The following is a 27,797-nucleotide window of genomic DNA, read 5'->3' as shown; positions in this document are numbered from 1 at the left end:
TCACATTCCCTGTGTCCCTGTACACACAGGAGCCAGTGTTGATGTCATGCTACCATGGGACCTTATGCTTTCCTCTGTGTCTATATGCCGTGTAGATCAGCCAGCTGAGTACGTCTTGGGCTTGTAGCTCCTATTGTAGATATTGCACGTCTCGGTACAGAATCTGGGACAATGAAGAATGCGAAAGACGACATTCAGTATCATCAGATCACGGTAAGTGCGTCCGACAAGGCGCTCAACACCTGCCTTACATCTAATAGACAGCTGGATGCAATCTGTTGCTCCCTGTTATCAGCCACATCAAGATGGGGAGGTTATATGTAATGTTCTTCAATCCAGTAAATCCTTACCCCCGTAATCGCCCCTTTTATCTGATGTATCTCCACTACTGAGCGCCCCAGATACATCTACATACATACACTATGTGCGACTGACAGCTGCGGCCACAGGTAGACTTCACCCTGGTTTCTTCTGCTTATTATCCGTGGCAGGCTGCGTAATCTCAGGAGTTATCTATGTATTCTCTCTTCATGTTGGCAGTATCGCACCACTCACGTAGCACCAAGTATGATTGGTTTTCTGTACCTTTCCAGGTTGCCGTGCGTATTCGACCTCAGAGTCAGACTGAAATAGAGGAAGGTGTGAAATGTATAACCTATAAACTGGGAAAACAAGTAAGAAATGTCTATCTATCCAATATCTATCTATCTATCTATCTATCTATCTATCTATTTATCTATCTCCTATCTATCTATCTATCTATCTATCTATCTATCTATCTATCTATCTATCATCTATCTATCTATCTATCTATCTCCTATCTATCTATCTCCTATCTATCTATCTATCTATCTATCTATCTATCTATCTATCATCTATCTATCTATCTATCTCCTATCTATCTATCTCCTATCTATCTATCTATCTATCTATCTATCTATCTATCTATCTCCTATCTATCTATCTATCTATCTATCTCCTATCTATCTATCTCCTATCTATCTATCTATCTATCTATCTCCTATCTATCTATCTATTTATCTATCTATCTATCTATCTATCTATCTCCTATCTATCTATCTATCTATCTATCTATCTATCTATCTCCTATCTATCTATCTATCTATCTATCTATCTATTTATCTATCTCCTATCTATCTATCTATCTATCTATCTATTTATCTCCTATCTATCTATCTATCTATCTATCTCCTATCTATCTATCTATCTATCTATCTATCTATCTATCTATTTATCTATCTCCTATCTATCTATCTATCTATCTATTTATTTATCTCCTATCTATCTATCTATCTATCTATCTATCTATCTATCTCCTATCTATCTATCTCCTATCTATCTATCTATCTATCTATCTATCTCCTATCTATCTATCTATCTATCTATCTGTATCCTATCTATCTATCTATCTATCTATCTATCTATCTATCCCATATCTATCTATCTATCTATCTATCTCCTATCTATCTATCTATCTATCTATCTATCTATCTATCTCTATGGAAACCTTCCGTCAGTGTCACAATGATCATTGTAGCAAAGTAAAAAAGAGGCAGCATTCCAAAATTGATGCAAAATAATGGACTTTATTAACCAAGTAATTCAACATTTTGGTTCATCTAGAACTTTTAGCAATTCCCCCTAGCAGAACCTGCACACATAATAACTGACCTAGCGCGGTCCATCTCCTTCCATCTCCTCCTCTTATTTGATCTTATTTAGTCCCATTTTAAAGGAATACATAAGGAAAAATCTTCAGTCTGTCTTAGGATCTTGGCCATGTCTCCTCCTCCCTGTCCTGTGTCTGGCTGCAGCAGGAGCCTCTCCCCTTCGCCCTGGCCAGTGTACAGAGAGCAGAGAAATCTGTAAGTCCTTCGCTCTTCTCCAGGTTAGCGGGAGTTAACCCTTGAGCTCTCTGCAGGGCACGAAACGTTGTCACGTGTGCTTGGGCATTTGTAAAAAAAAAAAAAAATTTGCAACGATTTCCATTTTTCAAAAAGCTGGGCGGAATGATGCACAAATCTAGGTCTGCTGCATTTGGTATAACCTATGGCAGAAAACAGGCCTGAATGATACAAGAAGTCTACACCAGTCCCTGAAACTTTTAATAATGTTTGCACATCTTGGACCAGCGCACAGAGAACTGGCCTTAATCCGCGGCCCCATTGTACGATGAGCAGAGGATTCCTGATAATATGGCTGTCTTATCCGCTCATATTACATGGCGCTGTGTACTGGTGAACGTCCCTCTGGGCCTGTTTGTTTCTAGTGATAATGTAAGACATGTCATGTTCCAACCAATAACATCCAGCAGTTTCTGAAAAGTGTCTTTCCCCTGTGGAGCGGCTCCTGCTGTTCTGTTCCCAGTTTCCCTATGGAATAGATTAGTCCACATATTAGTTCTGTCGCCTCCTTTATCTATATGTAACATCTTCCATCAGACAGAGGAAACAATATCAATTACATGCTGGGGACTTGTAGTGCGCGCCGTGATTTGCTGATGGTCTTGTCTTAACCTGTTATAGGGTTAATGGCACGAGCCATATTTACCTACTGTATTATCCATATTCTGATCGACGGGATCAACGGGTCTCAAATGATCACGAGGGGTGAGATTACAGTTGTGAGAAAGACAGCTGAAACCCTGGTGGACCCAGAAGACCCCCGACCCATTCATTGAAATTGGGGCTGCATCTGCAATCAGCATGGGTTGGTGGCCATGCACGCTAGATTAATGTCAGTCAAACTACCAACTTTGGCAGTAACCGGCAACCATTAAGGGGTTTGTGCAAGACTTGATATTGATGGTCTGTCCTTGTCTGTTAATATGGTGGTGGTCTGGTTTGGGGCCAGAGGGCAGAAGGTAAGTAGGGGTGGGGCAGATTGCACATGTGGAAAGGGGAGGGGGGGGGGTAACCGGGGTCACGGGTGGGTGGTAGTGGGGGGAAGGTGTGGATGTAGGAGGTACTGTATTCTCTAAAGGGGGCCGGGGGCGCAGGTGGGGGGTAAGGGGAGGGCCGGGAGGCGCGGTTGGGGGAAATGGGAGGGCCTGAGGCACAGCAGCGGGGCCGTGAGGTCCCAGCCCACAATGCTGTGTGAGGGGCCACGCGCCAGCCGCAAGGAAACGGCCACGCGCTGCAGGTGGTTCGCACAAGGCTGAGGGGACAGCGGACGAAGTCGCGGGCTATAGCTAGTTCATTCCTATGGGTGCATGCTATTCGAAACGGCCGTTTCGAATAGTACTCACTCATCTCTAGTTCCCATTCCTCATATTCCTCCCCCATGTATAAATGGCCGGTAGATCCGGTACCTGGTATAACCCGCTGAGCCTTTCTTATCTTTCAGATGTTATTGTTGAAGGATCCCAGTGAAGATCTGGATGATGTCTGGAGGGTGAATCATTCCAGACAGAGAACCTTTGTATTCGATGAGGTCCTGGACCAGTGGGCATCGCAGGTAACCCTCCTGTATAGCAATAAGAGAGATCTGGACTGGGGAGAGATCCAGGAACCAGATCAAAAACCGGACGATGTCATGTAGGATCAATGATCTTGTCTCTTCTATAGGACTGTGTGTACGAAGCAACTACACAGAGCCTGGTGGAAGGAATTGTCTCTGGGTACAATGCTACAGTCTTTGCTTATGGACCAACAGGTAATCTATCTATCTATCTATCTATCTATCTATCTATCTATCTCCTATCTATCTATCTATCTATCTATCTATCTATCTATCTATCTATCTCCTATCTATCTATCTCCTATCTATCTATCTATCTATCTATCTATCTATCTCCTATCTATCATCTATCTATCTATCTATCTATCTATCTATCTCCTATCTATCTATCTATCTATCTATCTATCTATCTATCTCCTATCTATCTATCTATCTATCTATCTATCTATCTATCTCCTATCTATCTATATCCTATCTATCTATCTATCTATCTATCTATCTATCTATCTATCTATCTCCTATCTATCTATCTATCTATCTATCTATCTATCTCCTATCTATCTATCTATCTATCTATCTATCTATCTCCTATCTATCTATTAGAAAAACATGGCTGTTTTCATGCAAAAATAGTGCCACACCTGTCCACGGGTTGTATGTGGTATTGCAGCTGAGTCTCATCCAGCTGATCTGCTCAACCAATGGACTCTTCTGAAACCTCTTCTGAGAGTGCTGCGGGTAAATACTTGGCTTTTCTGTTGATGATGTATGTAATCCCTCTTCTGTCAGGGACAGGGAAGACGTATACTATGCTGGGAGTGGATGGCGAGCCGGGAATATTCATAAGGACTCTGACTGATCTCTTCAGGACCATCGAGGAGATTAGTGACAGTGCGGACTGTTCTGTATCAATGTCCTACCTGGAGGTAAACGTGCCGTATACACATTGATATTCATCCCCAACATACAAGGTCCTAGAGCGACTATGTCACATGTCTATATGGCGGATTACATTATACGGACTGACTATCCTTAGGATAGGTCATCAATTAAGATTCTTGGGGGGTCTGAAACCTGGGACCCTCGAGGATTTGTTATGTGAAGTGGCAGCAGCGCTCCCTGAGGTCATTCGTCTTCACGTTCATTTGTCACATAGCCTGATCGCAGCTCAGTCCCATTCAAGTGAATGGGCTGAGCTGCAATACCAAGTACAACCACTATACAAATGTACGGCACTGTGCTCACCTGAACACTGCAGCCCCTTCAAACAGCTGATCGGCCAGGGGCCAGGTATTGGGCATCTGACAATCTTGGATGACCTATCCTAAGGAAAAAGCATTATAAGGAGTGATATAACTGACCAAAACGCTCCTTGTTGCGTTCACTGACTCTTTCCTTTGCGTTTCTTATTATAACACTTCCCTTTTTATGTAAATGCCATTTAGAGATTGCATGGGTTAACCCCGCAATGACTGATGTCGCTTCTTGAAACTTGCAGATCTACAATGAGTTAATCCGCGACCTCTTAAACCCTTCTTCTGGATATCTGGATCTTAGAGAGGACTCCAGAGGAAATGTGCAGATTGCTGGGATCACTGAATTCTTCACTAGCAGCGCTGAAGAGGTGACTATTAGTAGATGTACCGACAACCAAAGCACATTGTGTAGTGATCAGTTTTCACCACAAGTTGGTGCTGTCTGCAAAGAAACCAGTAACCAGGCGTGGAGCAGCGGGCGCCATCTGATGTCAAATGGATGCAAAATGTCAAATCCTGGTTAAGGTATAAATAGATAAGTGTATAGATTATGAGAATATGCATATCACGCCTTCTAGCAGAGAACATTACTCTGCAATGCAATCATAGCTGAAGTATATGCATATTCCCTATTCCCAAATTTGTAACACATACTGTATATTACTATCCTACACAAAAACACCCACCAGCCAGTGTCTCAAGGCGAGTAAGGTGCGACTACAATGTATCTCAGTAATTCACTCCCTCAGCTGAAGACGGATTCATGAACAAGGCACACGGCCAACTTGTCGTATAGGACTCAGACTGAAAATCGTATCAGTTTGAACAATTCAATTAAAAGCATCAACCACTGTGTCCTCTCTGTTGTAGCATAAAATGCCAGACAGACAATATAAATGCAGGGTTTCATGTATCATTAGGATGGATATTAGGATATAACATAAGACCAATATCCACTGGTTGATGCTTTTAATTGAATTCTTCAAACTGATACGATTTTCAGTCTGAGTCCTATGTGACAAGTTGGCCGTGCGCCTTAGTAGGAGACATTGTTCATGAATCCACCTCCAGCTGACGGAGTGAATTGCTGAGATACATTGTAGTCCAGTGGTTCTTAACCTTGTTCGAGGTACCGAACCCACCAGTTTCATCTGCACATTCACCGAACCCTTCTTTACTGATAAATCAAATATGATTTTTTTTCCAAATTCAAGACATAGGTATATGTTTTTTTACTGCTATTCAAAATGAACTGTGCATATGGCCTAGGGTTCAATCGAACCCTGGTTAAGAACCACTGCTCTAGTCACACCTTACTCGCCTTGAGACACTGGCTGGTGGGTGTTCTGTATACACCTAGGTATGGTAATATAGGTGTTACAAATTTAGGAATATGCATATACTTTAGCTATGATTGCGTAGCTTTTGTATATGCATATACTTATAATCTTTTTTTTTTTTTTATGTAGATTGTGAGCCCCACATAGAGCTCACAATGTACATTTTTTCCTATCAGTATGTCTTTTTTGGAATATGGGATGGAAATCCATGCAAACACGGGGAGAACATACAAACTCCTTGCAGATGGTTTTATGCCCTTGGTGGGATTTGAACACCAGGACTCCAGCGCTGCAAGGCTAACCACTGAGCCACCGTGTGGCCCACCTATAATCTTATAATCTATACGCCACACTTATCTGTTTATACCTTAACCAGGATTTGACATTTTAATGCCTATCAATAAAATTGAGTTTTATTAGCCATTATTTATGGACTGTTAGGTTCACACTAGCATTCGGGACCTGAAAGACGGACACCCTGTCTGCTTAAAAAGTGGTAACACGTGGAAGCCCTCAGACCCCATAGACTGTAATGGGATCCACCGGGTTTGCGCCCAGTTTCCTCCTTGAAGGACCCAATGGATTCTGCTACAGAGACTCCAATGTGACTGTGAAGCCAACCTATTCTGACACTGGGCATGACCTGGACAGGCCATTGCCGAGGAAAGGATGGATGTCCAGCAAGTAACGTGCACGGGTCTTGTTAATAAGTATAGGATGTGCATGGCCTGCGGACCACCGCCATAACCTATTGTAGGGTACACGATACAAGAAGTGATGGTTACCTAATAAGATCTTATGACTAGACTCCTTTTCCTTTCAGTCCATGGCTTTGTTAAAAAAGGGAAACCGACATCGGACGCAAGAACCTACCGCAGCTAACAAGACGTCTTCCCGGTCCCACGCAGTACTACAAGTCACTGTAAAACACCGGAGCAGATCGCACAATGTCCACGATGAAGTGAGAATTGGAAAGCTGTTTCTGATAGATCTGGCAGGCTCGGAGCGAGCGGCCCAGGTATGCCATGTATAGTGTAAGCCCATAAGACTCCTAGGGCTGCAGAGGAAGTGGCCCCCAAGTTTTGGGGTTACCATGGCCATATAATACTGTGAATGTGAAATGGACCCCCCCTTCCGCTCTACAACACCAAGGTCGCTTCACTTCGAGGTTCCTGCATGTATTACTATAGATATATACACTGGTATTGGATGTAATAAATCAAGAAATTCACTTTCTACGATGTTATTTATGTTCTTATTACATTTCTTTATAGACACAAAACCGTGGCCAGAGGATGAAGGAGGGGGCACATATTAACCGCTCCCTCTTAGCCCTTGGGAATTGTATAACAGCGCTGTGTGAACGAGGAGGAAACCATACTCATATCAACTACAGAGATAGCAAGCTGACCCGACTCTTAAAGGTGCGAGCGCGTCTACTGTACAGACAATCTTATATTGTATAAATGGAGGTCAGGGCATGCTGGGGGTTGTAGTTCCACAAGCTGCAGACGTCTTATTCTCTGCCGCTGAATACATTACTATAATTTCCTACCCAGTAGACTCATTATAGACGGAATAACAAGGTTTTTAATATTCCATGAAAATCTCTGAGCCGGGGCCAATTTATATCAATGATGTCTTTCTAATTAAATGGAAGATTCACTGTAAACTCCTCATTATAAATGCTAATGGCAGCAAATGCTCTGTATCATAGGACGCATTAGGTGGGAATAGCAGAACAGTCATGATCGCGCACATCAGCCCGGCCGCTGCCGCCTTCGAGGAATCCCGCACCACGCTGATCTATGCCAGCAGAGCCAAAAACATCAAGACAAGGGTAAGCCGGGGGGAGCGGTATATGGAGGACGGGTGGAAGCAATGGGATGACAAAGGCCACAGCCATATATAGCATAGTATAATGAAGTTGGATACTACCGTATATGATATGAGAAGGGGGATGTGCACCTTTGTTTGGGAAAAAAAAATTAGCTTCAGAGGTGGCCTGCCCTTAAAGGGGTTGACCAAGGCCCAGCAAAGTAGTGAGTAGTGATGACCAGTATAAGATTGGTTGAGGTCTGATACCTGGACCCCCTGCTGCAAGTTGTTTTTGCTGCAAGAAGCTGTATATTAAAAGGTATATAGCTGGATACAGCTCTGCTCCTATTCAAGTAAATAGGAACAGATCTGCAGTTCCCCTGTGTTGCCGCGATAGTGTACAGAGCTTTGTATACTGTATACAGCTTCTTATCCCTACACTATAGTGTTGGCTCCAGGGAACTGTATCTCAGCTTGCATTTACCTGAACCAGAGCAGATCTGCAGTTCCCCAGTGCTACCACTATAGTATACAGAGCTCTGTATACAGCTTCTTATCCCTACACTATAGTGGTGGCTCCAGGGATCTGTATCTCAGCTTGCATTCACCAGAGCAGATCTGCAGTCCCCAGTGCTACCACTATAGTGTACAGAGCTCTGTATACTGTATGCAGCTTGTTGTCCATACACTATAGTGGTGGACCCAGGGAACGGCATCTCTGGTGGCATTCACCTGAACCAGAGCAGATCTGCAGTCCCCAATGCTACCACTATAGTGTACAGAGCTCTGTATACTGTATACAGCTTGTTGTCCATACACTATAGTGGTGGACCCAGGGAACGGCATCTCTGGTTGCATTCACCTGAACCAGAGCAGGTCTGTTTTGGCCCCTACACCTTGTAATCGGTTTCTGATCAGTGCAGGTCCTGATATCAGACCCTGATCAATGAGCAAATAGCAGATTTATAGGACGAAAATTATGGTTGCATTTGTGCACATAGATTTCATACATAGGATAACTTTACATTGATCTGTACAGTGGTTTAATATTTATTACGGGATGCTGGACATTTTCCTGGGGTGGCAAAAATTGCGCCCCCACCTGGTACAACCTCCAGGAAATTGGTATCATAAAATAATATAAAAAATCAGTTTTCTTGGGCCAATGTCACATTGTTTATACCTGCTACATCATCTGGACTTATAGATCGTTTTACCTTGTTCTCTCCATAAATAACCTGCACGGAAACAGGTGAAGAGGAACTACGAGAGTGTCAGACATCACATCGCTCACTACGGGGGATTAATCGTCAACCTTCAGCATGAGATTCATCAGTTGCAGAGCAGCATTAGACAACACGAGCGAGAACTCAGAGAGCTGAAAGACCTGGGACTAAAGATCCGAGAGCGGCAAGGTATTGTCATCACTAAAGCTTAGTTCACATCTGCGCCAGGTGTCTATTGGCGAACTCCAGAAACTATATTATTATACTCGGGGGTCTTTTCAGAGGTAAGAGGTCTTTTCAGTAGAGGTAAGGGAACTTAAAAAAACAGCATTACTTACCTCTCCGGGTAGGCTTCGGGCCTACTTGTGTAACGTCTTGGACCACTATGGGGTATAATACTGTGTGCAGGGGCAACTATGGGGGATAATACTGTGTGCAGGGGCCACTATGGAGTATAATACTGTGTGCAGGGGCCACTATGGGACATTATACTGTGTGTAGGGGCCACTATGGAGCATAATACTGTGTGCAGGGGCCACTATGGGACATTATACTGTGTGTAGGGGCCACTATGGGGGATAATACTGTGTGCAGGGGCCACTATGGGACATAATACTGTATGCAGGGGCCACTATGGGGGATAATACTGTGTGCAGGGGCCACTATGGGGTATAATACTGTGTGCAGGGGCCACTATGGGGTATAATACTGTGTGCAGGGGCCACTATGGGGCATAATACTGTGTGCAGGGGCCACTATGGGGTATAATACTGTGTGCAGGAGCCACTATGGGGTATAATACTGTGTGCAGGGGCCACTATAGGACATAATACTGTGTGAAGGGGCCACTATGGGGGATAATACTGTGTGCAGGAGCCACTATGGGGCATAATACTGTGTGCAGGGGCCACTATGGGGCATAATACTGTGTGCAGGGGCCACTATGGGGCATAATACTGTGTGCAGGGGCCACTATGGGGTATAATACTGTGTGCAGGGGCCACTATGGGACATAATACTGTGTGCAGGGGTCACTATGGGGGATAATACTGTGTGCAGGGGCCACTATGGGACATAATACTGTGTGCAGGGGTCACTATGGGGGATAATACTGTGTGCAGGGGCCACTATGGGACATAATACTGTGTGCCGGGACCACTATGGGGGATAATACTGTGTGCAGGGGCCACTATGGGGCATAATACTTTGTGCAGGGGCCACTATGGGACATAATACTGTGTGCAGGGGTCACTATGGGGGATAATACTGTGTGCAGGGGCCACTATGGGGCATAATACTTTGTGCAGGGGCCACTATGGGACATAATACTGTGTGCAGGGGCCACTATGGGGGATAATACTGTGTGCAGGGGCCACTATGGGGGATAATACTGTGTGCAGGGGCCACTATGGGGCATAATATTGTGTGCAGGGGCCACTATGGGGCATAATACTGTGTGCAGGGGCCACTATGGGGCATAATACTTTGTGCAGGGGCCACTATGGGACATAATACTGTGTGCAGGGGCCACTATGGGGGATAATACTGTGTGCAGGGGCCACTATGGGGGATAATACTGTGTGCAGGGGCCACTATGGGACATAATACTGTGTGCAGGGGCCACTATGGGGGATAATACTGTGTGCAGGGGCCACTATGGGACATAATACTGTGTGCAGGGGCCACTATGGGGGATAATACTGTGTGCAGGGGTCACTATGGGATATAATACTGTGTGCAGGGGCCACTATGGGGCATAATACTGTGTGCAGGGGCCACTATGGGGGATAATACTGTGTGTAGGGGCCACTATGGAGCATAATACTGTGTGCAGGGGCCACTAAGGGACATAATACTGTGTGCAGGGGCCACTATGGGGTATAATACTGTGTACAGGAGCCACTATGGGGGATAATACTGTGTGCAGGGGCCACTATGGGGCATAATACTGTGTACAGGAGCCACTATGGGGGATAATTCTGTGTGCAGGGGCCACTATGGGACATAATACTGTGTGCAGGGGCCACTATGAGGCATAATACTGTGTGCAGGGGCCACTATGGGACATAATACTGTGTGCAGGGGCCACTATGGGGCATAATACTGTGTGCAGGGGCCACTATGGGGCATAATACTGTGTGCAGGGGCCACTATGGGACATAATACTGTGTACAGGAGCCACTATGGGGGATAATTCTGTGTGCAGGGGCCACTATGGGGGATAATACTGTGTGCAGGGGCCACTATGGGGCATAATATTGTGTGCAGGGGCCACTATGGGGCATAATACTGTGTGCAGGGGCCACTATGGGGCATAATACTTTGTGCAGGGGCCACTATGGGACATAATACTGTGTGCAGGGGCCACTATGGGGGATAATACTGTGTGCAGGGGCCACTATGGGACATAATACTGTGTGCAGGGGCCACTATGGGACATAATACTGTGTGCAGGGGCCACTATGGGGGATAATACTGTGTGCAGGGGCCACTATGGGACATAATACTGTGTGCAGGGGCCACTATGGGAGATAATACTGTGTGCAGGGGCCACTATGGGGCATAATATTGTGTGCAGGGGACACTAAGGGACATAATACTGTGTGCAGGGGCCACTATGGGGTATAATACTGTGTACAGGAGCCACTATGGGGGATAATACTGTGTGCAGGGGCCACTATGGGGCATAATACTGTGTACAGGAGCCACTATGGGGGATAATTCTGTGTGCAGGGGCCACTATGGGACATAATACTGTGTGCAGGGGCCACTATGAGGCATAATACTGTGTGCAGGGGCCACTATGGGACATAATACTGTGTGCAGGGGCCACTATGGGGCATAATACTGTGTGCAGGGGCCACTATGGGGCATAATACTGTGTGCAGGGGCCACTATGGGACATAATACTGTGTACAGGAGCCACTATGGGGGATAATTCTGTGTGCAGGGGCCACTATGGGGGATAATACTGTGTGCAGGGGCCACTATGGGGCATAATATTGTGTGCAGGGGCCACTATGGGGCATAATACTGTGTGCAGGGGCCACTATGGGGCATAATACTTTGTGCAGGGGCCACTATGGGACATAATACTGTGTGCAGGGGCCACTATGGGGGATAATACTGTGTGCAGGGGCCACTATGGGGGATAATACTGTGTGCAGGGGCCACTATGGGACATAATACTGTGTGCAGGGGCCACTATGGGGGATAATACTGTGTGCAGGGGCCACTATGGGACATAATACTGTGTGCAGGGGCCACTATGGGGGATAATACTGTGTGCAGGGGTCACTATGGGATATAATACTGTGTGCAGGGGCCACTATGGGGCATAATATTGTGTGCAGGGGACACTAAGGGACATAATACTGTGTGCAGGGGCCACTATGGGGTATAATACTGTGTACAGGAGCCACTATGGGGGATAATTCTGTGTGCAGGGGCCACTATGGGGCATAATACTGTGTACAGGAGCCACTATGGGGGATAATTCTGTGTGCAGGGGCCACTATGGGACATAATACTGTGTGCAGGGGCCACTATGAGGCATAATACTGTGTGCAGGGGCCACTATGGGACATAATACTGTGTGCAGGGGCCACTATGGGGCATAATACTGTGTGCAGGGGCCACTATGGGGCATAATACTGTGTGCAGGGGCCACTATGGGGCATAATACTGTGTGCAGGGGCCACTATGGGACATAATACTGTGTGCAGGGGCCACTATGGGACATAATACTGTGTGCAGGGGCCACTATGGGGCATAATACTGTGTGCAGGGGCCACTATGGGACATAATACTGTGTACAGGAGCCACTATGGGGGATAATTCTGTGTGCAGGGGCCACTATGGGGCATAATACTGTGTGCAGGGGCCACTATGGGGCATAATACTGTGTGCAGGGGCCACTATGGGACATAATACTGTGTGCAGGGGCCACTATGGGGCATAATACTGTGTGCAGGGGCCACTATGGGGCATAATACTGTGTGCAGGGGCCACTATGGGGCATAATACTGTGTGCAGGGGCCACTATGGGACATAATACTGTGTGCAGGGGCCACTATGGGACATAATACTGTGTGCAGGGGCCACTATGGGGCATAATACTGTGTGCAGGGGCCACTATGGGACATAATACTGTGTACAGGAGCCACTATGGGGGATAATTCTGTGTGCAGGGGCCACTATGGGGCATAATAGTGCACACAGGAATGCGGGGAGGAGGTCGGTCGGGGATCCTAATCCAGATCCATATACATGTAATATAGTATTCCTTTCCCATAGACGATGGGCATCAGAACGATCTCTCAGACCAAGATGGCGTCAGTCTGGAAGAACAGCTCATCCTCGCCTTTCAGGAGCATCTGGAAGTGAGACGCAGCCTCCTGCAGCTGAACAACGCTAATATGGAGATGCGTATTGATGCCATCAGACATCTGACTACCATTGCGGAGTGAGTGGTCTTTAATGTGGATTATATTGTATCATCTGTTACTGAGAAAGCTGAGGGATAAACAGAACTTACTCCCCTGTCACCGGTGTCTCCATTGGCTGAATTGTAAATAGATGAAATTTTGGGGCTTTTTTGATTTCAGTGTGCTTTATGTGCACGTCCACGGTTTTAATCCCTTCCCTTCTCGTAGACTCAGGAGGGAATGTATTGCGCCCAGCATGTGGGGGATAGATCGCTTCTTACTTCGCCAGTCTTAGTTTACGTTTCATAGACAAATGCAGCAAGGAACGAAAACAGATCGATCTTGATGGATTTGTATCTTCTTCCACCCGCTGTCACTGCCCGTCTACCCTTGTTTATTCCCGCTGTGTGGGCGCGGGTCCAGAATATACACCGAGGGGGTTGATGGAAATTCAGCACTATACTATTAAGTACTAAACCGCCTGAATTTTACTGTATTTGACATCTTGTCCCATTTTTTCTCTGTGTGATGCAGCTGGGAGCAGGAGAAGGTCCGGGAATCCTCCAGAGATAAGGACACTGAGGACTTGGTGATAGATGCAGAGGATGAAGAGGATGAAGATGAAGCAGAGGCGGCCGAACCGCCTGAAGTCATGGTCGCCAGGGAAGAAATTAATATACTGCTTTCTGCACAGAAGAAAACTACAGCCATGATGGTAAAGATAACGGGGAGGATGTGTCGCTAGATGAGCAAGGAATAGGAAAAATTTGTGTCAAAGTATGGTCCAAGCCACCTCATGGATGGGAGGAATGGAGACCAGGAGGGGTGGCCTATAAGGTCACCTCTATCTGCAGAGGCAATAGAAGCTCCTGGGGTGGATAGAGTTTAGGAGTTGCAGTCTTGCAGATTATGATCAAGGGTTGTCCACGGAGTCTTTTGTTACTTACATACATGCAGGTTTTTAGATGCTGGACCTGGGGTTCAGAGCTGTTCCGAACCTGGGACACTTGATCAGAACCAGCACCTGCCCCTGCTCCCAAAGGCTTTACTACTGTCAGTCAACCCCCATAAAACGAGTATTTAACCACCTTCAAACAAGGAGGTGGAGCGACCCATGGGCCGGTTGCTGGATCCAATAACATGATCTAGCCCGGAACCAACCTGGAACCCCTAGATCTAGCGTCTAAAAAAAACCCTTAAAGACTACCTGGACAACGCCTTTAAGGTGCTCTGTAGAAATGTGAATTCTTTCCCTCCTAGGCAGAACTGGAAGAACACTGGGCCAAAGCTAAAATGAAAACGTCTCGGCTGGAGCAGATGATCCCCGAGCAGCTCAGTAGTGACCAGCGCGAGGTCTTTAGGTTGCTGCACAAACTTCATGAACTGCAGGTCTGGAATACAGAACTACGGGCCCGCAGCGGCTGTAAGGACAATAGTGTTCTCTACCAGAAGGACTTTGTGATCCTGAGCTATCAGCAGTACCGGGCCTTGTGTGAAAAAATCATCCATCTGCAGAAGGCTCTAATAGAAGGTGACTACAAGGGGCCACAACATAAGGAGAGGGGCGAGATAATGCTGGGCATATACAGCTGGAGGTTATAGGTCATGTAATGGCAAGAATCTGTCAATAGATCTAGTCAATAGATCTAGTCAATAGGGGGCCACACGGTGGCTCAGTGGTTAGCACTGTAGCCTTGCAGCGCTGGAGTCCTGGTGTTCAAATCCCGCCAAGGGCAGAAAACCATCTGCAAGGAGTTTGTATGTTCTCCCCGTGTTTGCATGGATCTCCATCCCATATTCCAAAGACATACTGATAGGGAAAAATGTACATTGTGAGCTCTATGTGGGGCTCACAATCTACAAGATGAAAAAAATAAAAAAATAAAATAGATCTAGTCAATATAGTGATCCTCTAGCCCCATGAACGTGCATGCTAGGATTGTATGACCTTGCACGTTCATATAAGCATCTGCTAGTCATTTCTGGAAGCATTGTACCCAATAGAAGAAATGCAAATTTGCTGTCCTCCAAAAGGAAGAATACCGCCTGTCTAGCGCCACCTATTGGTAACTACTGAGTAAGTCAAGGTATGGCCGAAACAGCTGATCAGTGCAGGATCTAGGTGTTGGACCTCAACTGATATGATACTGATGACCTATTCTATGGATAGGTCATCAGTGTCCATTTTGCCTGGGTCTCTCGGGCAACCTCTTTAAAATGTAATCTACTTATAGGTGGCACTAGAGAGACAGTTTTTCTTCTGGAAGAGAGCTCATTTGCATACATTCCCATGATGCACCAGCCAAATCTCCTCAATGAGAACCAATGAGAACAGGGCTGACATTTGCCAACAGGAGACAGCCAGGAGACCCCTAAATGCATAAGATTATTTGCAGAGCCCCCAGAAGTTTATATAGTAAGCTTTATATAGCAATTATAGCAAAAATGTTTTGACCGCAGTCCCCAGCATTAATATCTATAATATATCCACATACGTACGGTGTTCATTGCACAGTCATCTTGCCACGTCCTTAGTCGCCCATTGGTCCTTACAGCTCCCTTACCATTGTCCTATGTGCTTGCATTTGTGTCAACCAGCTATCAGCTATCTATGTGCATGCTAGGATTGCAATGTACAATGCTCTATGCAGGAAGCTGAGGTATGGGGAGCTGTGGGGTGGGGTCCTCACACAATCATATGGAGGAAGTGCAGTGCTCAGGAAGGTTTTTTTGCAGATTCTTAGACTCCTACAGACCCTGATCATTGGGATCCCACCAAATAACTCAGATCCTTTGAGATGCGGTCACAATGCAGGAGACGGTATTTAGGGTTACTGTCGGTCACACCTGAATTTCTGACCAGAACCCATGTTTCTCCTTCCCCAGTACTGAGATACCTGGACATCCCCTTTATTCTGAGCATTGGTTTGATAGATGGTGAAATTCTGCCTTTCCTTATTTCCATATAATGTCATTCTCATGTCTGCGCCCTGTTCCTCTTGTAGATGATAAGGTGCACAGTCCGGAGCTGCTGGAGAAGCTTCATCAATCATACTCCAAGGAGATGGAGGATGGGACGATAAGCCGACTGGAGGAGCTACACTCTCTGTTATCAGGCACACTTAAAGTATATCAACGTACATTAACATATAGAGTGTTATTATTCCTGCTCAGGTGCTTTACTTAGACATTTACTATTCATTTACTTCTATCCGACCCTTTAAAGGGACCAGTCACATCAAACATGGCGTCTGATATGCAGGCAGCGGCTTATAGAGCAGGAGGTGCAGGGCAGATTGATATATACCTTTGTAGATAATATTCAGTATAACCTATATACTGTTCATGTAAATTCCTTCTCTTTCTATGCTTAGGACTCCATTGGGCGGTCCTATTGATTGACAGCTGCCTCTAAGTGCACATTAATATAACGGAGACTGTCAATTATTGAGCGGGACCGCCCACTGGACTCATAAGCATCGAATCAGCAGGGATTACAATCAATAAATGTCAAGTTATACTAGATCTCTTCCCATACGTCACAGGTTCACTTTAAAGAGGTTTCTGGGCTAAAATACTATCAATATTAAATTGTTGGGGGGGATCTGATACATTACACCCCATATCGATCAGTTGTTATGTATAGACTGGAGCAGGAAGCAGACAGCGCCGTTCTCTGTGTAGTGGTCAGACTTGGTACTGCAGATCAGCTGTCATTCACTTAACTAGGAGCTAAGCTGCAGTGACTCAGTTAGGCCACCACACTGAGAACAGCGCTATCTGCTTCCTGCTCCATTCTCTGCATATCAGCTGTTGAAGGATGACCCCACAAATCTATATTTTATATGGGCAGTCATAGGTGTATGTGGACCCTTGGCCGACAGTCACAGAGGATCCCCCATGTATGCTTCCTCTATGGCCCCACCAAACCCATTGCTGTTAGTCCTAGATGATCTATCTGACACATATATATATATATATATATATATATATATATATATATATATATACACCTGCCTCGAATCATTGCATTGTGCTCAATTACAGGACGGTACAATACAAAATGGGGTTGACCCGGAGAACTGTGGGGGTTCACTCCTGCACCTGGATATAGAACAGCTTGAAAAGGCAGTAAGTGACCGGAAGAAGAATGGCGTCGGCCGCACAAGACTCATCCTGTCTCCTTATACCTGTGATTCAGACAGGTATTACACTTAGTATTGTCCTTGTACAATATTATGCTAATATTCCCGTTACTGCCACCTCTATGGATTTTATATCACTTCTGTGCAGATGTTTGTGAACTTTCCTTCCTTCCTGTGTCCGCTCCTTATCTAGTATCCACCTGCCATCATCCCGCTCTTCCAGTGATATACTGTATATTGAGTTGCTGATGACTAGATACATGTACGCTCCTACTCCTACACCCCTCATCCCCAGTTCTATTATCCTTCGCTCACCATCAGATCCGTCATGTCACTTTTGTGGCGTAAACTAGTCACAGTGATTTGCGACAATTTAACGTCACTTGGGACTACAATGGCATCTTTGCACCAGCGCCATATTCATTATAATTTAGGCCCCAAAATTGCTTTGTGCCTAAAAGCAATGGACGGGTGTTGCATTGGTTCTGAAAGCAAACAGCCATGTTTTTTCTCATACAACCCCTTTGATCACAAAGAACATCTTGATCTCTTAGAAGAAGGGTAATATCATGGTACCTACATAGACTTCATCCTCCATAGATCACAATATATAATTTATAATACCTTACCCATTACCATCTGTATTCCTGGCAATCAAATGCAGAGTTCACATCTGTTGCATATCAAGCTTAAAATTGAATGGGTCAATATTTTTCACTCCAGTGACTCTAGGACGTCCAAATCGAGTCCAGGATTGAAGCCCACCAGACAGAATTCTTCTTTGAGCCTGACACCTTTTCACCATTTGAGGACCCCTTTAAATCCGGTAGGTTATGAGGTTCTCTGTGGGTTATCATTGGTAGCAAAGTTGTGGATGTTCAAGGACTTGGTTGATATATACACCAATATGAGGAAAAGCCCAATAGCTTAGAGAGCAACCAAGGACATAGGTATTGATGGTGGCCTTCAGTATGTTATTGGTGATGCTCGGACACCTGGGACGCCCACCAGATACCTAGATGAGCTCTGCAGCATCTTAATTGAATACAAAGCACCGTGCCGTGCATATTGTAGTAGCTGTGCTTGGTATTGCTGTTCAGCCCCATTCCCTAGAATGGGATTGAACTGCTGCTGTACCATGATCGATGAAACTGATGTAATTGCAGCCACTTCAAACAGCTGATCGGCGGCGGTCCCAGATATTGGACCCCCGTGATCACATATTGTTGAACTCTCCTTATATTAGGGGTCATCAATATGTAACTACCAGAAACCCCTTTAATTGGGAATAGCACAACATTGCTATATGAGCACCACAACAGGAAGGGCCGAGTTGATGAATAATCCAATACCCTAATCCAAGGATAGTGGAGTGGTGGTGTAAGCCAGAACCATTATAGGGTCTGCATTTTTACTATCGGGCTTCTGCAAGACTCTCCAGAACAACAGCTATTCATATGTGTACATTATTATGAAAAATATTAAATTTTAGATTTTATTCTATACTTTGACTTTCATTAGGCAACTAATAACCCTTCTACAGAAGGCACGCCGACCATGATGTTCCCAAATTCCTTTGATCGGAGACGCTCCTTATCAGTCCTGCCGTTCAGCCCTGAAGCCCTGGAAGAGATCGCTGCTGGGACCAAAAGCATTTCCCTGGTTGCGGCCAGAAGACGTTCCAAAGTTGCCAGCACCGAGTCTTCATTCATCCTAAAGCAGGAGAATGCCCTCCCCTCATTGCATGTACCAGAGACCCCAAGGATCGTACTTTTTCCCCCTGTGAGGAAGGCGGCGAGCATTGAAAGCCTTACAGCTATAACGCCAAGGAAAGGCGAGGACACCAAGATCCTCACGCCTCACAAGAAGCTGCAAATCCAAAAAAACTTCTGGGAAAAAAGGTCACGTTCATTCGAAGCCGCAACTTTACAGGTAACTAAACCATAATTCACACTGCAGCCATAGACCTAAGCCTCCCAATAGTGGTGTAACAATAGACGATGACAAAAGTGCGGATAAGTCATCAGTATCCAACTTTGCTGGGTCTTGGACAACCCCGTTGTCTAGAGAGAGGACCTATAAGGTTAAAAGGGGACAGGTGTCTGGGGGTCGGCGTCAATAGTTTAGGGGTAGGGTTCGCTGGCCAAGTAAGGATGTAGTGAAAAATTTGTCTTTCAGTCCATTGAAAGAGTCAGAATATAGCGCTATATACCGTCTTATAGTGTTACAGGACTGGTTCATGGCCTACACAATTCTACTAAGCAGGAAAGTGACAACAATTCCAGGGTCACGTTCCTTTCACTCATTTAAGTTAATGATAAAACCCACTGACCCCACCATTAGAGATACACCTATAGGACGGATCTGTAAAGAATTGCTGTGAGTGTATACATTGCGATAGGTAATGGCCTAGCGGGTGATAAGAGTCTTAAACTGGAGCATAGTATTTTGCTCTGTCATTCATTAATGACCTTTGAATCCAAAGGGTAAAGGTCACACCAGATATTGATGAGATTGACATTTTTCTTTTCTTCATTCGCTTCATTTCATTGACAAAAATAAACAATTAACTCTTCTATTCCTGATTCCCCCACCCCTCACATGCCTAAAACTTTTGCACAACACTCTTTGTTCAGTGGGGTTCTCACCCACAGGACCTTCTCCGACCAGCAGTTTACATGGGCTCTGCAATAGTCACTTAGGAATAGTCGTAGCTGTGCTACCACCTCTGTGAGCGACATTGCGTTTCTTTCAAGTGACTCAGAAGCCGCACGGTGCACTCAGAGTAAATCCTGACAGAAGTCTCCGGACGTCTCCACATTCTAGACTTCCGACCAAACCTACACGGATGGCCTCTAAAGACAAGGTTGGTCTGAACATGAAGACGTTTGTGAGGCCCAAGGGGAGGAAGAGTATTCCTGACAACGTGCCAGCGGCGGCCATGATGCCAGCGAGCTGCGACCAGCAGAGCGGTATATTCATTTCCTCTGACTTATGTTATATAAGATCTTTCCATCCCAGATTCCAAAAAGACATACTGATAGGGAAAAAGTGTACATTGTGAGCTCTATGTCGGGCTCACAATATACATTGAAAAAAAAAAAAAAGACCTTATATAGCGATATGGGATGTATTGCGGCAGCGTCATCCAGATGGGACCTATAGCGCCTGCAGCCATTGTTCTGTTCCATATACCTGGCTGTACACAGTGTAGGGCCTGTACAACACCTAAGGTCAGGGATAGCGATAACAAACGGTTCCAGGTCCTTTATCAGAATTTGGGATGACGCCTCTCTTATGACATTACTGGGTCAGAGGTCCCTCGGAGTCTGATACTAGGAAGTAGTTGTGGTTGATACCTTTGCACTCCTAGTATAGGGCTGATACAATCCTATACAACTATAATAATAAGATAAGACTTTCTCTTAGGCACTAGATCCCGTACTCATCCGGGGAGTCAGTATCGCCTATGGCATGTGGATTTGATACTGGCTTTAGTAGTGCACCCTATAGGACACTGTAAAGTGCTGGGGAATATATTGGCTTCTTAATGAATAGGATTCCTTTATCTTCTCAGATGACGGCCCTCTTCAGGTTCTTCAGGTCAACCGGACGCCTCCCAGTATGATCCAACAGATCAATGCAGGAGCGGAGAAAGGTCAAGTCTTACACAAGAGAGTCAAAGGTCAGCCACGAGGACAATTATCCTTGGCTCGATGATCCGTGTTTGAAAGTTCTCTGCTATCATTTTAAGATATGGTCTTATCTGTAGAACTAATGGCTGACGGCTTTGTGGAGAGTGAAAGTACTTTGTATCAAGTCATAGACCAGCAACACGGAGCTCTAGACAAGGTGTGCACAAGATGGCCGTCTCTAAGGTCAATAGCTGGTGACCCCATACTCAAGTTAGATGTCTACCGCCTAATCCTTTAATGCTTGGAGGAGATGAGTTTCCACCGGAGGTGTCTGACAGTAACTTTCTCTGTTTAAGACACAAGCACGGCCGAGCTGAGAATACACGGTCGAAAGTTCCGGTTTATACGCGACCAAGCCGTGTTCTAGACCCCTGTCTATGATAACTTTACTCTCTAATTTACAACATGGATATTCCGTACCTTGATGTTATAGAGATGGCAGTCTTGGTAGGATGCAGAGAGACGTTACTATGCTCTTATGTATATCGAACACAATGGGGACTTGCTATACATCTGGAATGGCCCTATATATTATTCTTTTTAGGGTTAATCCCCTAATAGGTCTGTGACGTCTTTCCACCAACAATATACAATAATAACCACGGATGAAGACAATTGGGCTTATGGAGGCCATGAATATTTTATACCACAGCTGGCGCTGTCTCTGGGGTTGCTTTGTAGCTGACATATGTTTGCAGCGTTGAGCGGTTTATAGCCTCAGTAACGGTTAAAGTGTTTCCAAAATACCGTACATTATACCAACGCCATTATTAAATAATGCCTAGACTTAAAGGGCACCTGTCACATTGAGGATGTAGTGTGAACGGTGGGCAGTGTGTTATAGAGCAGGAGGAGCAGACTGATAGATACTGTAGTATAATGTGTATTGTATTCACTTCTACCTTTGCTTAGTCCAATGGGTGGTCTTATAAGTGACTGATAGATGTCTCTCTATACACACACAGTACAGAGATAATACACACAGTGATGTCACAGTACAGAGATAATACACACAGTGATGTCACAGTACAGGGATAATGCACACAGTGATGTCACAGTACAGAGATAATACACACAGTGATGTCACAGTACAGAGATAATACACACAGTGATGTCACAGTACAGGATAATACACACAGTGATGTCACAGTACAGAGATAATACACACAGTGATGTCACAGTACAGAGATAATGCACACAGTGATGTCACAGTACAGGGATAATGCACACAGTGATGTCACAGTACAGAGATAATACACACAGTGATGTCACAGTACAGAGATAATACACACAGTGATGTCACAGTACAGGATAATACACACAGTGATGTCACAGTACAGGATAATACACACAGTGATGTCACAGTACAGGATAATACACACAGTGATGTCACAGTACAGGATAATACACACAGTGATGTCACAGTACAGAGATAATACACACAGTGATGTCACAGTACAGGATAATACACACAGTGATGTCACAGTACAGGGATAATACACACAGTGATGTCACAGTACAGAGATAATACACACAGTGATGTCACAGTACAGAGATAATACACACAGTGATGTCACAGTACAGGATAATACACACAGTGATGTCACAGTACAGGATAATACACACAGTGATGTCACAGTACAGGGATAATACACACAGTGATGTCACAGTACAGAGATAATACACACAGTGATGTCACAGTACAGGATAATACACACAGTGATGTCACAGTACAGGGATAATACACACAGTGATGTCACAGTACAGAGATAATACACACAGTGATGTCACAGTACAGGGATAATACACAGTGATGTCACAGTACAGGATAATACACACAGTGATGTCACAGTACAGGGATAATACACACAGTGATGTCACAGTACAAGATAATACACACAGTGATGTCACAGTACAGGATAATACACACAGTGATGTCACAGTACAGGATAATACACACAGTGATGTCACAGTACAGGGATAATACACACAGTGATGTCACAGTACAGAGATAATACACACAGTGATGTCACAGTACAGGATAATACACACAGTGATGTCACAGTACAGGGATAATACACACAGTGATGTCACAGTACAGGATAATACACACAGTGATGTCACAGTACAGGATAATACACACAGTGATGTCACAGTACAGGGATAATACACACAGTGATGTCACAGTACAGAGATAATACACACAGTGATGTCACAGTACAGGGATAATACACACAGTGATGTCACAGTACAGAGATAATACACACAGTGATGTCACAGTACAGAGATAATACACACAGTGATGTCACAGTACAGGATAATACACACAGTGATGTCACAGTACAGAGATAATACACACAGTGATGTCACAGTACAGGATAATACACACAGTGATGTCACAGTACAGAGATAATACACACAGTGATGTCACAGTACAGGATAATACACACAGTGATGTCACAGTACAGGGATAATACACACAGTGATGTCACAGTACAGGATAATACACACAGTGATGTCACAGTACAGGATAATACACACAGTGATGTCACAGTACAGAGATAATACACACAGTGATGTCACAGTACAGGGATAATACACACAGTGATGTCACAGTACAGAGATAATACACACAGTGATGTCACAGTACAGAGATAATGCACACAGTGATGTCACAGTACAGGGATAATACACACAGTGATGTCACAGTACAGAGATAATACACACAGTGATGTCACAGTACAGAGATAATACACACAGTGATGTCACAGTACAGGGATAATACACACAGTGATGTCACAGTACAGAGATAATACACACAGTGATGTCACAGTACAGGGATAATACACACAGTGATGTCACAGTACAGAGATAATACACACAGTGATGTCACAGTACAGGATAATACACACAGTGATGTCACAGTACAGGGATAATACACACAGTGATGTCACAGTACAGGATAATACACACAGCGATGTCACAGTACAGGATAATACACACAGTGATGTCACAGTACAGAGATAATACACACAGTGATGTCACAGTACAGGATAATACACACAGTGATGTCACAGTACAGGATAATACACACAGTGATGTCACAGTACAGGATAATACACACAGTGATGTCACAGTACAGAGATAATACACACAGTGATGTCACAGTACAGGGATAATACACACAGTGATGTCACAGTACAGAGATAATACACACAGTGATGTCACACTACAAGGGTAATAAATAAAGGGTTGTCACAGTACAGGGGTAATGTACGCTATGATAGGCCTCAATAGTAATATGGCCCTGACAGTCTCAGGCTTCCACCTGCCATAACAACTGAATGGCTTCCGTGATCTCATTCACTGCACCGAAGACTAAAAATCTGACCCTCGGGTGCTGTAGTCCTGTGATCGCAGGCACTGCCACTGTGTAAAACAGCAGAGAGCTCACAGCGATGGCGCCTCCTCACTACAGTGTACACCAAGTGCAAAAGATACAATGAAGACAAATATTAGTCAGTGTGTAACCTTCAATTTATCTGACGAAAACAAGAAAAGACTCTGCAGCAATAGATGGGATACAGCACATACATGTATTATAGCAGGGACATTCTAGAGGAATAGGATTACTGACGGGTCATAGAGCGCTCATTGTCAATGGAATCGGGGTCATTGTTGGATGTTTTTTTTTCTTCTTTAAATTATAAAATAAAAGTTTTTAATCAGAGGTTTAGTGAATTTGTAGTGATTTTGTATATACAGGTCTCAGTTTTAGGCTACATGTACACAACCATAGTGGTTATACTGTCTGTATACCGCACAAAAACCATGTCCGCATTGAATCTGTGTATCATCCAAAAAGACTTCTTTTTTTTTAAGATTGTGAGCCCCATGTAGGGTTGGATATAGGGCTCACAATGTACATTTTCCCTATCAGTATGTCTTTGGAGTACGGGAGGAAATCGAGGTAAACACGGGGAGAACATACAAACTCCTTGGAGATGTTGTCCTTGGCAGGATTTGAACCCAGGACTCCATCCCTGCAAGGCTGCAGTGCTACCCACTGAGCCACCGTGTTGCCCGTGTCCAAAAAAAGCTTCTATGATCACAATCACTAGTGTGGTCGAGTCTGCTGCAAATACAGACAGGAATATAACCTGCTCCATGTTTTGCAGATGGTTTCAACAATCCAGACACTGATTTGTAAGAACGACGGACGTGTGTCTGGGGCCATAGGGATCAATGAGTCTGTATACTGTTTGTTTAGGATAGGTCATGAATGGAAGATCAGTGGGGTCTGATGCTCGTGTTAGAAGCAGCAATAGCTCTCTCTGTTTTGGGTCTGTGATAAGACGGATGACAACCTCTAAGGGCGGTATTATAGTGGTTGTCACCCAGCATCTGGTATCCATATTGGAGGGCGATACTACTCAGAAGTGGGTGGATAGAGTACGAACATATTGGAGAAGCTTGAGGCACGTATTGTCAGATAGCGCCCGTCTATATCGTGTGTAGTAAGACTGACATAATACCTGTTCATACCCGTGTCTCATGTTTTGTAATATCATAGGTCCAGGAGAGGTCACGGCTGGAAAATCCAGATCAGCATTTCTCGGAAATGTCCACCATACGTACGCAGCGGGTAAAAAAAAACTCATCAAGACCTGAGAACAAAAGAAAATGACCGGACTGTAAACAATGACGAGAACTTGTGAACTGTATAGCAATAAAATCTCTAATAAAACCAAAACTTCATCAAATGAAATGGTCAAGTCCATTTATGTGTCTGCTACGTCGCCAGGGTTTGTGATTGGAGCGGGTACGACCTCTGGGGCACCCACAATCCTGAGAATGAAGAGGGCCCCGGTGGTATTGTCTTAATACATCCCAGAATTTTATTAGCCTTTTTTGCAGCAGCACCGCACTGTTCAACATGAGCCAACAGTGCGGTGCTGCTGCAAAAAAGGCTAATAAAATTCTGGGATGTATTAAGACAAGCATTGAATCTAGATCAAGAGAGGTCATTATTCCGCTGTACTCTTCCCTGGTCAGACCACACCTGGAATACTGTGTACAGTTCTGGGCGCCTCAATTCAAGAAAGACATCGATATATTGGAGCAAGTCCAGAGAAGAGCAACCAAAATGGTGGAAGGTCTGCAAACCATGTCCTATGAGGAGCGGCTAAAAGAACTGGGATTGTTTAGTTTGCAGAAGAGAAGGCTGAGGGGAGATTTAATAGCAGTCTACAAATATCTGAAAGGTAGTCACAGTGCAGAGAGATCTCCCCTATTCTCATTAGCACAAGGAAGTACAAGAAGCAATGGGATGAAACTAAAGGGAAAGAGATACAGATTAGACATTAGGAAAAACTTTCTGACAGTGAGGGGAGTGAGAGAGTGGAATAGGCTGCCACGGGAGGTGGTGGGCGCTCCATCAATGGAAATCTTCAAGCGGAATCTGGATAAACATATAGCTGGGATCATTTAGGAAAACCTGCACTCGCAGGGGGTTGGACCCGATGGCCCTTGAGGTCCCTTCCAACTCTACCATAAGTAAGTATTTTTACTATTATTGATATTAGTTTACTGATTTTTCCTGCATAGCACGTATGGAAATTTGCAGCACAGCTCCATGCATATGAATGGGGCTTCCAGAAAATTGCTGCTTGGCCAGGATTGCCACCATGAAGGAGTCACAGCAGAACAGCAGTGATACAGTCTCTTCATTCTCAAGCTACATGCGACTTTGACCAGGACTCCAGTTGTGTGACCAAAGATCACTACCATAGATTGTCCTGCAATCCCTTTATTAATATAAGTGAATGGAGTTGCATTGCCATCACTACCGTCGTATGCTGCGACTGTGACCTCTAATTGAAAACCGCTCGACCATTTCGTGACTAGGGGTTGCAATGTGACTTCATTCAGTAACATTAATCGACCTTGCAATCTTTGGTTGCGTGATAGGAGTTGCAGCCAAAGTCGCCGACTAGCCCTAGCCATAATGCCACAAGCGGCATTACCAAGTCCATTACTCTACCTAAAGAATACCGCCATACATTACACTAACAATAGCATCAGAGTTGTTCATATAGTGTTGCATTTGCCTTCTCTATGATCTGTCCCGTAGTGTCATCTGTAAATTCTGGCGCCACATCGCATCTCGGAGGAGGATGACAGGATCAATGGACACTTAGGTTCACATGTCTGTGGACAACGATGTGACGGGCCGGTGCTTAGTGTGGACTTGTCAATTTACATCTTGGAAATGGCAGAGGTGGCGACTGTCCATAGACTGTCATATATATAGTATAAGGGAGCCTTCCTACGGAGTCATAGTGCAACATGGTGATGGTTAGCCTCGCCACGGCCAAAGTCGCCACCCATGATGGCGGGAGTCCTCTCCA

At 44.8% G+C, this 27,797-nt stretch overlaps 1 protein-coding gene across 1 annotated transcript; it reads left to right on the top strand.

The window, feature by feature from the left end:
- Nucleotides 1–159: 159 nt before the first annotated feature.
- LOC142216155 (kinesin-like protein KIF19) lies at nucleotides 160–26,058 on the top strand. The gene is made up of 20 exons (XM_075283756.1): nucleotides 160–213; nucleotides 594–674; nucleotides 3,367–3,477; nucleotides 3,588–3,675; nucleotides 4,270–4,406; nucleotides 4,979–5,104; nucleotides 6,900–7,094; nucleotides 7,351–7,500; nucleotides 7,794–7,916; nucleotides 9,147–9,309; nucleotides 13,417–13,585; nucleotides 14,082–14,262; nucleotides 14,808–15,078; nucleotides 16,553–16,674; nucleotides 17,595–17,752; nucleotides 18,416–18,518; nucleotides 19,214–19,624; nucleotides 20,457–20,664; nucleotides 21,270–21,377; nucleotides 25,961–26,058. Exons 1-20 carry the CDS (start codon nucleotides 172–174, stop codon nucleotides 26,056–26,058), a joined length of 3,045 nt encoding a protein of 1,014 aa, XP_075139857.1. The 5' UTR covers nucleotides 160–171.
- Nucleotides 26,059–27,797: the final 1,739 nt, after the last annotated feature.

Source organism: Leptodactylus fuscus, chromosome 8, assembly GCF_031893055.1.
Source record: "Leptodactylus fuscus isolate aLepFus1 chromosome 8, aLepFus1.hap2, whole genome shotgun sequence".
Lineage (NCBI taxonomy): Eukaryota > Metazoa > Chordata > Amphibia > Anura > Leptodactylidae > Leptodactylus > Leptodactylus fuscus.
This window is presented reverse-complemented; position numbering and strand designations above follow the sequence as displayed.

Coding starts and splice junctions, on each gene's coding strand:
- LOC142216155 (XM_075283756.1), top strand. CDS start 172: ATGAAGAATGCGAAAGACGACATTCAGTATCATCAGATCACG. Junction 675..3,366: donor CCTATAAACTGGGAAAACAA/GTAAGAAATGTC, acceptor CTTATCTTTCAG/ATGTTATTGTTGAAGGATCC. Junction 19,625..20,456: donor TCGAAGCCGCAACTTTACAG/GTAACTAAACCA, acceptor CAAGTGACTCAG/AAGCCGCACGGTGCACTCAG.